Source organism: Dipodomys ordii, unplaced genomic scaffold, assembly GCF_000151885.1.
Source record: "Dipodomys ordii isolate 6190 unplaced genomic scaffold, Dord_2.0 Scaffold22, whole genome shotgun sequence".
NCBI classification, from domain to species: Eukaryota; Metazoa; Chordata; class Mammalia; order Rodentia; family Heteromyidae; genus Dipodomys; species Dipodomys ordii.
In genome coordinates this window covers 5,137,996-5,154,391 of record NW_012267238.1, presented here as the reverse complement: position 1 = coordinate 5,154,391, position 16,396 = coordinate 5,137,996, and the positions used below count along the sequence as shown (strand labels likewise).

At 35.5% G+C, this 16,396-nt stretch overlaps 1 protein-coding gene across 1 annotated transcript in view; it reads right to left on the bottom strand.

The window, feature by feature from the left end:
• The window catches only part of Uvrag (UV radiation resistance associated), a 274,073-nt gene that overhangs the window by 111,182 nt on the left and 146,495 nt on the right, over positions 1-16,396 (bottom strand). The window contains exon 11 of the mRNA XM_013014162.1: positions 12,453-12,618. Within this exon, the coding sequence (XP_012869616.1) occupies positions 12,453-12,618 (166 nt within the window). The remainder of the gene's footprint in view (positions 1-12,452; positions 12,619-16,396) is intronic.

The window sequence follows — 16,396 nt, the reverse complement described above, 5'->3', positions numbered from 1 at the left end:
TAAAAGTTGTTTTGAACTCTATCTCAAGTGCCAGCCAGCTGAGGCAGGTAATCAGCAAGGGCAGAGGCTGAGAATTCTAAGGCCCCTATTACATTAAGTATAATTTGTCCAATGAGTCATTCAATTCCTACTTTCCATCTCCCATGAAGGCCTGATTCTATTTAATACCCTGGAGAGGTTTACATCAAAATTGAAAACTCAGGAGAAAAGAAAGCCATGTCTAATCTGCTCTGTCAGTGATCCAAACTAGAATAACTGAAGCTGATTCAATCAACAAGCATAATCAATAAATGTGTACTTCTAGTTATACATCTATGTTGTTCCAAAAAGGATTTGAAGAACTTTACAAAAATACATGAAACCATTAAAAACACACACACACACACACACACACAAACCTCAGAAATATCTGATGGGGGGCTGGGGGTAAAGTTGGGAGATGACGAAGGAAGAAATGACACTGTTCAAAAAGAAATATAGTCATTAACTGAAGAAAAAGAAACCCCATATTTTCTAGTGCAAAGAATCTCTATAGAAAACATCAATATGTCTAAGAAGAGTGACTGCTCTGTTATGTTCTATAATGTCAAAAAGACATACTAAATGGTTTTTATTACTATAAAAAGAAAAAATCTGAGAGCATTAGTTTCAAAATTAATCACTGATTCATATTTTAAATCAGACTACCATATAAAAATTTGATAGAAATCCAGAGACATTTAATTTTAATACTATAGAACCTACGGAAGGCTCCAGTTTAGAAGGAAGATCTCTATGCATATCTAACACTAAGAAAAGATAAATATGAAGCATATATGACAACAAATTGTTGTAAGATGTATCCAATTTTTAGTGATATTGAAATGTTCTAAGAACTATACAATTGAGTCAATATACAATAGATATTTCAGCAAAAGAGAAAAGAGATAGAAGTAGTATATAAAATTCATTCATTCACAAAAGAATAATTCCTGGAGTTCTTCTGGCTGCCAAAGTTAAAATGGGTAAGATAATCATCTAAACTTAGCTGGTCTTTCCAGATGGCTTGAGAAAATCAAACAATAGGTGAGCCACAGCTGCTGCCTTTGCTGTAGAGAATCTTGAAGCTGCCCACATGTTAAACAGCTCCTTCACAAATCAAAGCACATAGTGATCTGAAGAAAGAATATTTATCATTCCAAGGGACAGCCTTCCTTCAAGCTCCCATGGTGCTTTTCCTATATACTTCATATTTTAAATTAGATTATTATGTAAAATTTGATAAAAAAAATCTGGAGAGGTACTTCATTTTAATAATATAGAACCTAGGGAACTTTCCAGGGGTCGGGGGAACCTCTCTCCACAAAGCTCTAAGGTGCTCTTTCTCAAGTACATGTCTAGTCATGGTAGTCTCTCTTGCTTAAAATCATGTAGAAGTCCCTTCATCTCTTATAAGTAATGTTTTTCATCACTAAACAAACCAAATGATGTCAGTGAAAACAGTGGAGGTGGTTGTTCTAAGGGCCTGCTCCTCTAGAGAAATACATTTTTTTTTAATCAAGCAAAAATAGTCAAAATCAACTTTGTCAAAACTCTGGAAAATAGTCAAAGGTTTACATCAGCCAAGTAAGCATTAAATCAAGAAAAGGGAAACTGAAAACTGAAGGAAAAGTCTGTAGCACTTTTCCTTGGCCCAATCCTGATCCTATTTCCTGGCCTTTTGGTCAGGCAGTGGTTTGAAACAGCAGCCTGTATCCCCAGAGTGAGGTTTTCAGTTCTTAAGGGAGCAGAGTAACCTTATTCTGAAAAACAGTATCAGCAACAAAATAACCTTACATTTTCGAACTTCTTTGGGGGCTACCTGAAGGGCAAATGTTCTAGTCAGAACCTGCTCCGTGTTGAAAGCATCTAACACTGTTTATACTATAAGGCAAACAAACTACACACAACCACCTGGAAAAAAACCTGGAAAAAGTTTCTTCACAAAATTAAGACAATCAAAAGTGTGTAAGTATATGGGACGACTTAGCAGCTACATATAAACCCCAAACAAGAATTATGCTCAAAACCTGCTGACAGGCCCAAAGAAACATAGGTCCCATGGTTTCCCTTATTTGCAATAATTAGTATATGTCTGGGACAAGCAGAAAAGGTCAAAAGCTATGTACATATGACCAGATAAGATGAAATTAAGCGAAATGAACCCCAAGATCCCAAGATAGGGACACAAGTGGTTTTTTCTTTTGCTATTGTTTCTAACGTATTTATAAGGTACCATGAGATTTTTTTGTTGCTTTGTATGTTTCTCCCCCACGGTATAAACCCTGTTTTCACTGTATTTGATGTTGGTATAATTTGGGGAGGGGAAGGGAAAAAACCAAAATGTTTAAATAGGGACACAGGTTGACTGACCCATTGTAATAATGAGATGTACAAGACACTACACGTAGAAAAATATATTTAGGTAGAGGTGGGGTGGGGGGAGTTGGGGGGCAGGGGGATGTAGTTGTGGAGGTGGGAGGGAAGGGATGGTAGAGGAAAAACAAAAGAGGAGGTAAAAATGCTTGATAAGAAATGTACTCATGGGTGGGAGGGGTGTGAAGGGTAAACAAAGGAGGAGGCTGCAATAATTGATAAGAAATGTACCCATTATCCTGCCCATGTAATTGTAACCCCTCTGTACAGTATATTCACAAAAAAATAAATAAAATAAAATGAAAAAAAAGAAATGTACTCATTACCTTGCTCATGTAAGTGTAACCCTTCTGTACAGTATTTTCATAATAAAAAACTTATTGAAAATTAAAAAACACAAAAACAAAACAAAAACAAAAAATACGCTGAGAAGATCCTAAGCTTTTACAAACTCTGTCTGACTGCTAGGCTCAGTGACAGCAGAATGTGAAGGCTAAGGCCATTTACAAAGGCAAATTAAAAAGACATGATGAATAACAGGTAATTGAAGTATGAGGTAACTTGTCACAATAACAATATAAAGGGGGCAATAATGTATATAAAAGCTGAATTTTTATATGTCACAGAGGGTATGTTGATATTATCAAACATCATACATTGTTGTAAATGTTGTAATTCCCATCAGAATCATTAAAAAATTTTGTAAAAATATATGGGAAACAAAGCCTGGTATAGTGGCTGAAGTCTATGATCCAAACTACTCGGGAAGTAGGGATAAGGAGTGTGGTTTGAGGCTAGCCTGGGAAAAACAGACACTATCTTGACCAACATCTAGTTGCAATGGCACATGTCTCTAACTCCAGCAACCTGGGAAACACAAATAGGACTACAGTTCAGGCTAGTGCAGGCATAAAGCATAACCTCATCCCCAAAATATTCAGCACAATTTTCACAATTAAAACAAAAGAAATTGAAGAACAAAAAACAAAAAAAAAATATTCAGCACAAAATGGAGCTAGTAAAGTGGTTCAAACATTAGAGTATATGTCTAGAAATATGAGGTCCTGAATTAAAACACAGCATCACTAAAAAGAAGTATGAGAAATGAATCAAAATAATATAATACAAAAAGAATCTGTAAAGCAGCCAGTCACAGAGAAAATGAAGCAAAATAGTATATAAGGTGTACAGAAAGTAAGTAGCAAAATGGTAGAGATTTCTCCCAAATGGGAATTACACTAAGTATAAGTGTATAAGTACTTGAATCAAAAGGCCAAGATTGGCAGAATGGATTACAAATAAATGCTCTAGCTACATGCTGCCTTAAGACACTCTCTTCAGATGAAAAGATAAAAGACAGAAATATTCAAGGCAAATGGTAAACAAAGGAGTAATAGGGTAACTATATGAATATCAGGCAAATAGTTTATTTATTTTTTTTTGGCGGGAGGGAGGGTCCAGTCGTAGGGCCTGAACTCTGGGCCTGGGCGCTGTCCCTCAGCTCTTCAGCTCAAGGCTAGCGTTCTACCACCTGAGCCATAGCGCCACTTCCGGCTTTTTTCTTTTTGCTTATGTGGTGCTGAGGAATCGAACCCAGGGCCTCATGCATGCAAGTCAAGCGCTCTACCACTGAGCCACCTTCCCAGCCCATCTCATTCTTATAAGAGGAAAAAAGCTATTATATACTGATACAAGAATCATTCCAAGGGCTGGGAAGGTGGCTCAGTGGTAAAGTGCTTGCCTTGCACACATGAGGCCCTGGGTTCAATTCTTCAGCACAACATAAGCAGAAAAAGCTCAAAGTGGTGCTGTGGCTCAAGTGGTAGGGAGCATTAGCCTTGAGCTGAAGAGCTGAGAGACAGCACCCAGGCCCAGAGTTCGGGCCCCATGACTGACAAAAAAAGGAATCATTCCACCAAGGGTCAGTATATCAAGAAACACATGAGCAAAAAAACCAAGGTACAACATATATAAAACAAGCATTGACAGAATAGAAGAAAGATATTGACAGTCCTACAATAATAGTTTGAGAGTCTAATGCCCTCTTTAGTAAAGGATAAGACATCTAGACAGAAGATAAAGAAATAGAGAACTTGGTGACTCTGTAAGCCAACTAGACCCAAAAGACACATATACAATTCTGAATTTAACAACATCAGGATAAATATTCTTCCCAAGTACATGAGACTATTCTCCAGGATAAACCACAAGACATGTCTTAAAGAGATACTGAAATCATATATAGGTTCTCTTCAACAATACAATGAATGAGGTATTAATAATGGAGAAAACTGAAATTTACATACATGGAAAAAAATCTTAACCATGAATGAAAATTAGGATATAGAACATGTAAAGATAGATAGGACATGGAGAATTACTGGTATAAACATCAATATTAAAAAAGAAATATCTCAGGCTGCGTGGTGAAGCTCATGCCTGTAATACAAGCTATTTTGGAGGCTTGGATCTGAGGTTCATGGTTCAGAGCCAGCTTGGGCAGGAAAGTCGGTGAGACTTTTATTTTCAATTAGCCAAACCAGAAGTGAAGGCGTAGAGTGCTAGCCTTGAGTGAAAGAGCTCAGGGACAGCACACTGGCCCTGAGTTCAAACTCCACAATGAACAACAACAACAAAAAAGATCTAAGTAATCTAACTTTCTTTCCTAAGAAACCAGAAATACAGCAGAAAACAAAACACAGAAAGTAGCAGAATGAAAGAAATATTAAAGAATGAGGAGAAACAAAATAAAGACTAGGAAAATAATAGAATCATTCCAACTAAACTTAGTTATTTAAAAAGATCCAGTAAAACTGACAATTCTTTAGGGTAAACTATGAAAAAGATACAAATAACTATAATAAGAAACAAAAACACAAATGGAATATTACTATAGATCTTATAAAAATAAATAGGATCATAAGCAAATACTAAGAATAACTATATACCAACAAACAAGCTAAACTCAATGAAATGAACATATACCTAGAAACATGGGTTATCTAAATCAACACAGAAATATACACAAATCTGAACAGATGCATAACAATAAAGAAATCCTACCGGTATTTAAAAAGAAAAGTCTGTATAGCTCTACTGTTGAATTCAAATATTTAAGAATTAACAAGAATCTTCAACTCTTCTAAAAAAATTTGGAGAAATGATTCATACCTTATTTTAGATAATATTACCCTGATATTAAAGCCAGGCAAATGTATTATGAAGATAACTACTCTAGTATCTTACAGATACAAAATTTTCCACCAAAATACTATCAGCCTGAATCTAATAGCTGATCAAAGGGAGTACAGACCATGAGTATAGACCAAATGAGATTTTTTTCAGGAATGTTAAGTAGTTCAGCATACAAAAACTAATCAATGTAATACACTACATTAATGGAAAAAGGATATAACCACAAAAATCATGTCAATTTTCAATGAAAAAGCACTTGCACCTGACAAAATCTATCATCCTTTTATGAGATATAAACTCATAAATCTGTCAATAAAGACCTTTCTGAAATGGTCATTTGTGGAAAAGTCAAAGTTAACATCATGGCAAATACTTGGTGAAAGAATAAATGATTTCTCCCTGAAATGAAGAATAAAACAAGGATGCTTGCTTTCACTACTGTTAATCAATACATGTAAGTTTTAGCCTTGTGAGGGGTGTTTAGGTTTAAGGGGTCACTCTAATGAGAGAGATAATGCACCATACAAAAGGCTGCCTCACTCAACTCAGTGCTGTAAGTTATAGTCAGAACAATTAGGCAAAAAGAAAGATCCAAAATGGAAAAAAAAATCAATGAAAACTATCTTTATTCACACACAATATGATCTAATATCAGAAAGTTCACACAATTTGTGAAATAAGAGTAAAATAAACAGAAATAAATTTAACCAAGAAGGCACAAAACTTGTACAAAAACTACAAAACATTTCCCAGTGGAATTGAAGGAGATCAAAATAAATGAAAATAAAACAACCCACGAAAAGATTTAATATTAATAAGATGGCAATATTATTCAAAATAAACTATGGATTCAATATAATCCCTATCAAAATTCCAGCAGTCTTTTTTGCAGAAATGGAAAAGCTGATCCTCAAATTCATATAGAAACACAAGGGATCCTGAAGAGCCAAAACAATATTAAAAAATAAGAACAAAGTTGGAACACTTATACTTCCTCATTTCCAAGCTTAATATGGTACTGGCTTAAGAATAAACACACAGAAGTGAGAGTCCAGAATAATCCACAACCAGCTTTTTTTCATGAGTGTCAAGTCCATTTGGGGAAAGAATAGTCTCTTCAACACATCACCTATGAAAATTAATTCAAAATGGAACAAATTCTAAAAGTACAGGCCATTATAAGAAAACATACAGACAAATCTTTACAACCATGGGCTTGGCAATCAACTTCATATCTGATGCCAAAAGCATGGGAAACAACAAAAGAGACAAACTGGAATTCATTAAATTAAGAAAAAAAAGCTGGTATGCACTAAATGGCACTACAAAGAATGTGAAGTAATTATTTTAATTTGTTCTTCTTCACTCCATTGATAGGAAGAGATTTTGCTCTAGGGAATCTGTCCTAGGTGTTGATTAAACTCTCACTACTTAATACTGGACAGACGAAATGAGGAGCAGATTATTAGTCTCATGTACTCATAGCCACATGCCAGGCAAAGGGATCATACTTAGGAAAATAGTTAACAACCAAGGTGGTGTGATATAAATGATCAGGAAACTTAAATTCAATGCAAATGTGTTGGAGGTGGCCTTTTGGGGGGTGGTTAGGTATTTAAGGGCTTTCCCTTGTGAGAGGTTAATACATTACAAAATGGCTCCTTTATACCCCTCTGTCTCTGCTGCTCTTGATGACACATTCTTTCCCTCTGGAAGATGCAGCAATTAAGGGTCCTCTTGGAAACAGACAAAGAAGCCCTCAGTGTTCAGTAAGACACTAAACTTCAGCACCTTCAGCTTAAACATCTCAGCCTCCAGAGCCATCAGATTTTTACAAATTATGTAGTTTTTGTTTACTACAAATTAACTACAAATTATGTAGTTATTGTTTACAAATTATGTAGTCTGCAGTATTTTATTATACAAATGGCAACCTACACATAGGGTCTAGACAAACAGGCTTTATAATATCAAAAAGCAGAGGTGACCTCTGGAAGGTGTGATTAGTGTCTCCCATGATTTTCTAATTGGCATGGACTGAAGTGAGGGCCACTGGAAGCCTTCTTGCCTCCATATGTTAAGTAGCATATAATACTAATGGACAGTATTCATTAAAAGTACAGAATTAAAATGAATTAAATTTTGGCTTAAACTGCAACAACGACCAAGGAGACAGTATTTGCAAATTGTGTATCTGATAAAAGTCTAATACCTAGAGGACATAAAGAAGTTTTACAATTCAACAACAAAAGAAACAACTCAATGAAAAAAAAATAGACAAAGGATTTGGGTAGCTATTCCTCCAAAGAAGATATTCAAATGGACAGTAAGGAAAGAAGAGATAAAAGCATCACTATTAGATAAAGAAATATAAATTGAAACCACAGAGAGCTATGATTTCACATCTGAGAATGTAAATAAATGGTACAGCACTATGGGAAAGAGTTTGGTGGTTAAAAAAATGAACACCACAGAATTACCACATGAGTCAGCTATTTCACTGATAGGTACATACCGCCCTTAAATTGAGAATGAATGCTTTAAGACAACTGTACATAAATATTCATAGCAATATTATTCACAATAGCTGAAAGGTAGAAATAACCTAATGTCCATCAAGAAATGAATGAATAAACAAAACGTGGTATACACACTCAATGGAAGATTATTCAACCATAAAAATGAATAAAGTACTGATTACGCTATAACATAGACCCATCTTGAAAACATTATGTTAACTGAAAGAAGCCAAGAACAAAAAGGTCACATGCTGTATGGTTCCATTTATATAAAATATCCATAATAGGAAAACCCATGAAGACAGGTTGCCAGGGGCTAAAGGAAGATGGGGTTAGGGAGTCACTGTTTAATGGATACAGGGTTTTCCTTTGGGGTGACAAAAATATTCTAGAACTAGACCGAAGTGTAAATATACTGAATACCACTAAGCTAGACTCTAAAACATCTAATTTTATGTTATGTCAATCTCATGTTAAATTTCAAAATTTAAAAAAAATCAAATAAAGAGAAGAGAGTGAGAATGCAGTCAGGAATCCAATTTACATTCTACAAAACTAAGAAGAGTGAGGGAAGGTGTGGATTTGGGGGGGGGGCGTTGAAAGGGATGATATTGACCAAGATATATTGTATTCATTAACTGCTTTATAAATGGCAACTCCTTTGTACAACTACTTAAAGATAATAACAATTTTTAAAATGCAAGACAAGAAAGCAAACTTAAGCTCCCGTTTTTAAATCAAATATACATATTACAGGTTCCCATTCACTTTCTTATATTTTTGAAACTGAAAAGAATACTTGGGTTCAAATCAATCATAATATTGGAAAAGGCACAGAGCAGCTACATAACTGAGAGCCATTGTTCTCCCCAATATGTAGTCATCCCTCAGCACATGAGGAGTTGGTTCCCACCAGGCCACATGGATGCCCAAATCTGTGATTCCCAAGTCCCTTATATAAGAGCACATAGCTGGGCACTGGTGGCTCATGCCTATAATCCTAGTTACTCAGGAGGCTGAGATCTGAGGACCACGGTTCAAAGCCAGCCTGGGCTGGAAAGTCCATGGGACTTATCTCCAATAAAACCACTAGAAAACAGCAGTGGCACTGTTGCTCAAGCAGTAGAGTGCTCACCTTGAGCTGAAGAATGCAGGGACAGTGCCCAACCCCAGAGTTCAAGCCCCACAACTGACCAAAAAAAAAAAAAAAGGAAAGAAAAATAAAAAGAATACATAGTGTTTGCATATAACCTTCTGACATCCTTCTGTATATTAAAGTTATGTAAATAGTTGCAATACTGTATTGTTTAGGGAATAATGACAAATATTCAACACAGACACAATATTTCCCAAGTCCTAATCTAATGTTAGTTGAATCCACGAATGTATCAGAACTCACAGACACAAAAGACTATGTGTAGAATTAAGGTCCTCCAGTAGTGCCTCCCTTTCCTCTATCCCACCCTATTTGCTTCTAAATGCAATGACGCTAAACTGCAGCTTCCTAAATATGCTTGGGGATATTTCATTGCTTCATGCCATGAGCACAACATTCTTTGAATCTAGAACAGTGGTTCTCAACTGGAATTGCACATCACAGCTACTGAAGCCTTAAAAAAAAAAAAGGCCTTATCAAATGGAGCAGAATCTCTGGGGAGGGACTAGGAATCTGGGGTTCAAGAGCTTGTATTTAAATGCTTTCCAGATGACTTTCATGTGTGGCCAGGTTTGAGAAAAAAAATGTGTCTATCAAATTCTATATTGCCTTTCCTTCAGCCTAGTGTGGTGTTTACTAAACTCTAATTATTCATGCATCAGTTGTAAAAAAGTAAAAATTTAGCCATTTGATTTAAATTTTAGCCATTTTACTTCAATTTCAAATTTATTAATAAAGTTGTCCAGGAAGTGGTGCTTCTGGCTCAGAGTGGTAGAGTGCTAGTCTTGAGTGAAAAGCTCAGGGACAGTGCCTAGGCCCTGATTTCAAGCCTCACAGCCAACAAGAAATAAATGAAGAAATGAATAAACGAATAAATAAAGCTGTCCATAAGATCATAGTCTCTAATGTCTGCATGTTTGTTTGTAATGTTCCTTCTTTATTCATCATATTTGTCATTTTGTTTTGCCTTTTCTGTTTCTGGATTGGCCTTTGGGCTTACTGATCATCCAGCTTTTGCCTTCATTCACTACTTTTCCATTGCATAGTTGTCCACTTAATTTATATTCCTACCCTTCTTTCCTTTTTTTTTTTTTAAATGTTTTGGTCTGAGATTGACACTCAAACTATATATAAGAACTTTTGCTGATTGGTTGGTACTCCATCACCTGAGCCACACCTCCAACTGCTCCTATCTTTATTATTTCCTTCCTTTTCCTTTCACTAACTGTTTTGTAGTTGATTGAGATGGAGACCTTAATGATTGATTTTTGCTTTTATTTCCTGATGATTGATGTGTGTGTGTGTGCATACACAAGCTTGAGGATATACGCTTTCCTCTGAAAACTTCAGAAGTGGCTGTAATGTGCAATCCCAGTTGAGAACCACTGTTCTAGATTCAAAGAATGTTGTGCTTATGGCATGAAGCAATGAAATATCCCCAAGCACACTGAGGAAGCTGCATTATCTTCATTGCATTTAGAAGCAAATAAGGTGGGAAAGAGGAAAGGTAGGCACACAGATTTAGCTGTACCTTACAAATGTTGACATGTTGTATTTTTACTATTATTTAGTTTAAATAATTTTAAACTTCCTTTACAGTTTTTTGTTTGAGCATACACAATACATTATTTAGGACATTTATTTTTTATTTCTAGTAAGTTCTAATGGGACCAGTGAACATTTCCTGAATTATCTCAATATTTCAGTTTCTTGGGCCCAGCATGACTGATTTCAGTACATGTTGTATGTACGTTCTAAAAAGGCACATGTACTCTGCAAACTATTGGCATAATAATTCTTTGTACATATTTATGTCTAATTTATTAATGATATTGTTTAAGTCTTTAGATATTTATTGTTTTACCTGTTTTTAACACCATTCTTGACCTAACAGTTACTGAAATGAAAATCTTCTACAATTAGATTTCTTTGTTGTTCTGTGATTTTTTTTTTCTGGCACCAGTATTTGGGCTTGAACTCAGGGACTGGGCAGTCTCTCTGAGCTTTTTTGCTTCAGGCTGGTACTTTACCACTTGAGCCACTGCTCCACTTCCAGCTTTTTTGCTGGTTAACTGGAGATAAGAGTCTCATGAATTTTCCAGCCCAGTCTAGCTTCAAATCATGATACTCAAATCTCAACCTCCTGAGTAGCTAGAATTATAGGCATGAGCCACCCCAGGCTTATGTCATTGTCTCTTGAAATATGTTTCCCTTGTGTTCTTTCCAGCTTTTCTGTGACTACAATTTTGCACATGTTAGACATTCATATTGTTTCTGATTTGTCTAGTACTTTTCTCTATTCCATCCCTTTTGTGTTTTATGCTTTGGTCAAGATACAATGCTCCTTAACTTGTAATGAGGTTATTCTCTGATAAACACATTGTAAGTTGAACACATCTGAAACAGAGCATGCATTTAATATACTTAAGCACACTGTAGGGAATTGGCTGTCCTCCCTTGTGATCTCATGGTTGACTGGGGGAGAGCTCACTGTTGCTACCATTGAGCATTGCACAAGTATTCTCTCTATTCCTGGCACACTAAAACTCAACTCTAAGTATGTTTTCCACTGAAAGGCTATCTTTTTGCACCATTGTAAAATTGAAAAATGCTAAATCAAATCATCATGAGTTACTCACTGTCTATATTTTTTTTTCTTTTTTGTTGGTCATGGGGCTTGAACTCGGGGCCTGGGTTCTATCCCTGAGCTCTTTTGTTCAACTACCACTTTGAGCCACAGTTCCACTTCCACTTCTATATTTTCTACTAACCTATCATTAACTTCACTAATCTATTTTCCTGCTATGTTCTATCTACTACTAAGCCATTTATCCTTTCCTTAGTTGGCTCTCTGACAAATCTTTTAACCATTTTACTTGCTGAGTGGCAAGCAACAGGTACTACGTGAATATTTTCAGGACATATATTTGTCCTCAAAAGTAAAAGAAACACACTAAGTTTAAATGAGTCAATTTTGCTAAAACTGAAAAATTTTGTAAGTATGGTAGTTGAACCATTAGAATCTAGTTGAACAATTATATTTTATTTAAAAGAAAATGGTGTACTTTACGGAGGTTAAGAGGTGTAACAATTTAGGAAACAATTTATATTGTTAATATACCCTATGTTCTATCCATAGTTCAAATTAGCTTGGTGTTAAAAACATTTGAAAAAAAAAAGACACTTACTCTCTTTCCTTTTCAGTCAGCTTGTCATTGATATTATCTTTGATGGTTGATCTAGACCCCTTATGAATTATAGGGTATCTGAGGGGCACTTGTAGAAAAAAGGAAATCATGGAGACCAAATGTGCAGTATAACCAAGGGCAACAGCAATGCTTCCATCATCTTTTGCTGTAAATTCAAAAGCAGAGGAAAAGAAAACAACCATTTACCTTATAAATGTAGCTAGGAGATAAAACAAATCAATTTCAAAGGAGAGCTAATAAGAATTTAGTGATAAATAAAATGTTAATCACTTATATATAGAAATGAATTTTATGCAAATCTAAATGAATTAACAAAACTAAACTTGATCCACTAATTATATTTAAAGCTATTTCTCAATTATTAGTGTATAAGAAAACTTTTCACATATATATCTTAAGAGTTATTAGTGTGCCAAAGCATCCATTACCTTCTTTCTTAGCAGTTGTTTTTTTTTGTTGTTTGTTTGTTTGTTTGGGAGGGGGGCGTGTATTGGTGTATCAACGTAGAGCTTCACATTTGTTAGGCAGATGCTCTACCACGTACTTGATCCATGCAACCAGACCCCTTCCCAGCAATTTAAAGGGAAGAATTAATACTTAAGTCAATTACATAAAAATTGTAAAAATTACTCAGAGGCTTAAATACAGAATACTACATAAGCATTATACATATTATTAATTAGTAATTTTTAGGCAACATTGTAATACTGTACTATTCCACATTATCATTCATTTTGAAGAGAAGTAAAATGCACAATGCAGCTTTAAGGGGTATGTTTTGATACTGACCAAGACAGTGTTGTATACGTAAATCTGGAAAGTTTAAGATGAAATAAGGGAAGATATAAGGTCAAATCACATTGTTCATGTGCTATCCTATTTATGCAATGTAGGTAGAAGTAACTAGGAGAAAATGCATGTGTCATTCAGTCAAACACAAACATCTAGCATTTAACAAGTTTTAGACAATCACATTACAACTTAGCATCATCATCATCATCATCCAGATTTCTTACAGTAGCATCATAGAAAGTTCTAACTTTCCTGCAGAAGAAAGGCAAAATGGCCTTGCACAGGCAGGTATTTAAGGTATTTCATAAAATACCTTAAAAAGTGTATATATACTCACACTGAAAGGTTTAACACATAGTCTGAATACCCCAGCTGGCAAGAGATGGGCTTAAAATGATTACAATGATCATAGCTTGACTACTTTCTGAGTTTTCTGTGCTTGTAATTAATTATCTATGTACCACCTTCTTAAGCTAGGAATGCCAACAGAGGCACCCATTCCTCTGTGAATTCTCTACCTATGTACAACACAAGAAATTCTTGGTTTCTTTTTAGTCATCCTATAAAAATCAGTAACTTTTACTATTATAAAGTCTTCTTTCTGAAAATGTAGTACATTATATTTGATATTTATTCATTAACAATTTTTATACTGAGCTCCATTTTAATGCTATTTCATTTATTTTATAAGTAAACCAAGGCTTAAAGAAATTAAAGAACCTGTCCAAAGCAGTACAGTGGGTACACATATTGGCCTGACACTAAATTCGCTATTCTTGACTATTCTATCATACTGTTGTAGAATTTTAGGGTTAAAAAGCCAATTTATAATAAATAACATTTAAATGTGGGAACCTAGAGTATACCAAGCATATGATCCAGGTACTACTTTAGTTTCTACACTCTTTTCTAGTAAAACTAAAGAATACACAAAATGTCTGAGTCCTTGATCACTTGGATAGTGACTGACAAAAACAGGCTTCTCAATCCATGTCATTATCTCAAAATAAACTCATGAGAATAAAACAATAACATTCACTTCAACTGATTATTGAATCATACCCTCAATAAATAGCATCCTAATTATTTTCAGAGGCCACATCTTCCCATCTAAATCCCTTAATTACTACTACAAATTTCTGCTTCTGTCAAAACCTATATATCATACAATCCTAGAAACTGAAAGTATGTTACATTATAAATTCAATGTCATATAATATTTGAGCTAAAGCAATCCTACAGATCATATAATCTGACACTATCAACTTATTGATGAGAATAAAGGTATGGCTTGGCCAAAGGCACAGTTATCAATGGAAGAATTGTATCCACATTTCAAAATACTATGATTGCAGAACATTTAGATGTGAAGTCACATCCGGGCCTGAGCTCCTTCATAGTCTGCTGAATGCTGCCTCCTTCATGCTATAGACAGGCTTAGCAAATACAAAGTACTCCTGTGAGTCAGGCACTGGTGGCTCAAGCTTATAATGCTAGCTACTCAGGAGACTGAGACCTAGAGGATGGAGCTATCCTGGACAGAAAAGTCTTTGAGACTCTAGCTCCAATTAACCAGAAAAAATTCTGGGCTGCAGATGTGGTTCAAGTGGTAGAGTGCCAGCTGTGAGCAAGAAAGCCAAGGGAAAGCAGAGCCCTGAGGAGTTCAAGTCCCAATGCCAGCCCCCCCCCCACGTGTTCCTCTGAGTAAAAGAACTTGGTTTTTAAGAACCCTCTTTTGAAGTAGAGAGGAAAAGGAAGAAGAGGACTTAGAATAAAGAAAACTAATGTTATGCCTTTTCATATAACCTGGTAAAAAAAGGACTTGAAAACTTCTAGAAAGAGCAAAAGGCCTCTTATTTAATCAGTTTTCCAAACAGGTCAAAAGCAAACTGATTTTTTTTAAGCTTATCTGGTACTAACTTCAAGCATCCACTTTTTAAAAATATTACTACTAAGGTAATATTAAAGAATTTTATTTGCATATTTTGAGTGACATATGCATTTTTATTTAAAAAAAACTATTCCTCTAACATCTCCTCCCTTATCCCAGTGAAAAGAATAATTTTGTTTACATTAAAAGCATCTCTAAGAGAAGTCTATGCACAGAAGTCAGAAAAACAAAGATAAATAATAAACAATTAAAATTAGTAATACTGGAAACCAGCTTTGATTGAGGTTATTCTCACTCACCATCATGGTCACAAGACTCCTGCTCCACCTATTAATACCCACTCCAGGCCATAGAGCTCCATCCCAGCCTTATGGTTAAACACTGTGGTGTTGGATTTCCAATATTGCAGCTTTATATTAAAAAGAATTTTAAAAGGACCATGGGTGAAGCATTACAGGACCCTGGGGTATTCCAATGCCCTCAAAAGGAAAACCACCTCCTGGTAGGGAAGTCACTTTCATCACCCCGAGACCACTGAACCTCCAGTGGGAAAATGTGAGCTCATGTGGTTAATTATGGCTGTTGCAACCTCACATGTCACATTCTCTTGCCAATCACTTTAGTGAAAAAACCAAAAGGTTTAAGGTTTCTAACATTCCAAGATCTGAAAGACTTTTTACCTGCCAAAGCCAAAACACAGCTCTCTGGGGTGTGCTTTTCCAGTAAGCATTAATGACGTCCACAACACCTAATGCAGAGCAGAGGTTTGGGTTTCTTATGCTGCTCTGGGGGTTAGGAGGGTCACAGATGAGAGTTGTATGGGTGAGAAGAGGCTGGAGGGGGAGTGCAGGGGTCCAAGGAGGAAAAGCAATGAGCTGTAAGACTCAGGTGTGAGACAAAGATACTAATTCAATGTTTTAAGGGGCTTAAGAGCAAAATAAAAGGCCAGAGTTTCTCCTAAGTTTGTTTTTAAATATAGGAAGCCACTCAAAGCTGAAGTTTTTGTGTAATTTTTTATGACAATCAATTCCACAAACACACAATGGCCATTACAACATAATAAATTAATTCATCTGTTCCTTTGATTTATATGTTGGCAAACTATTTATATTCAAATGCATCCAAGTACAATAAGTGATCTAAAAGCTCTTACCATCCTGCCTTCCCAATCACTGAGGCAGCTGATCTGTAAAGGAATCAAGCACCCACTGATCCAGACAGGACAAAATATTTAAGACTC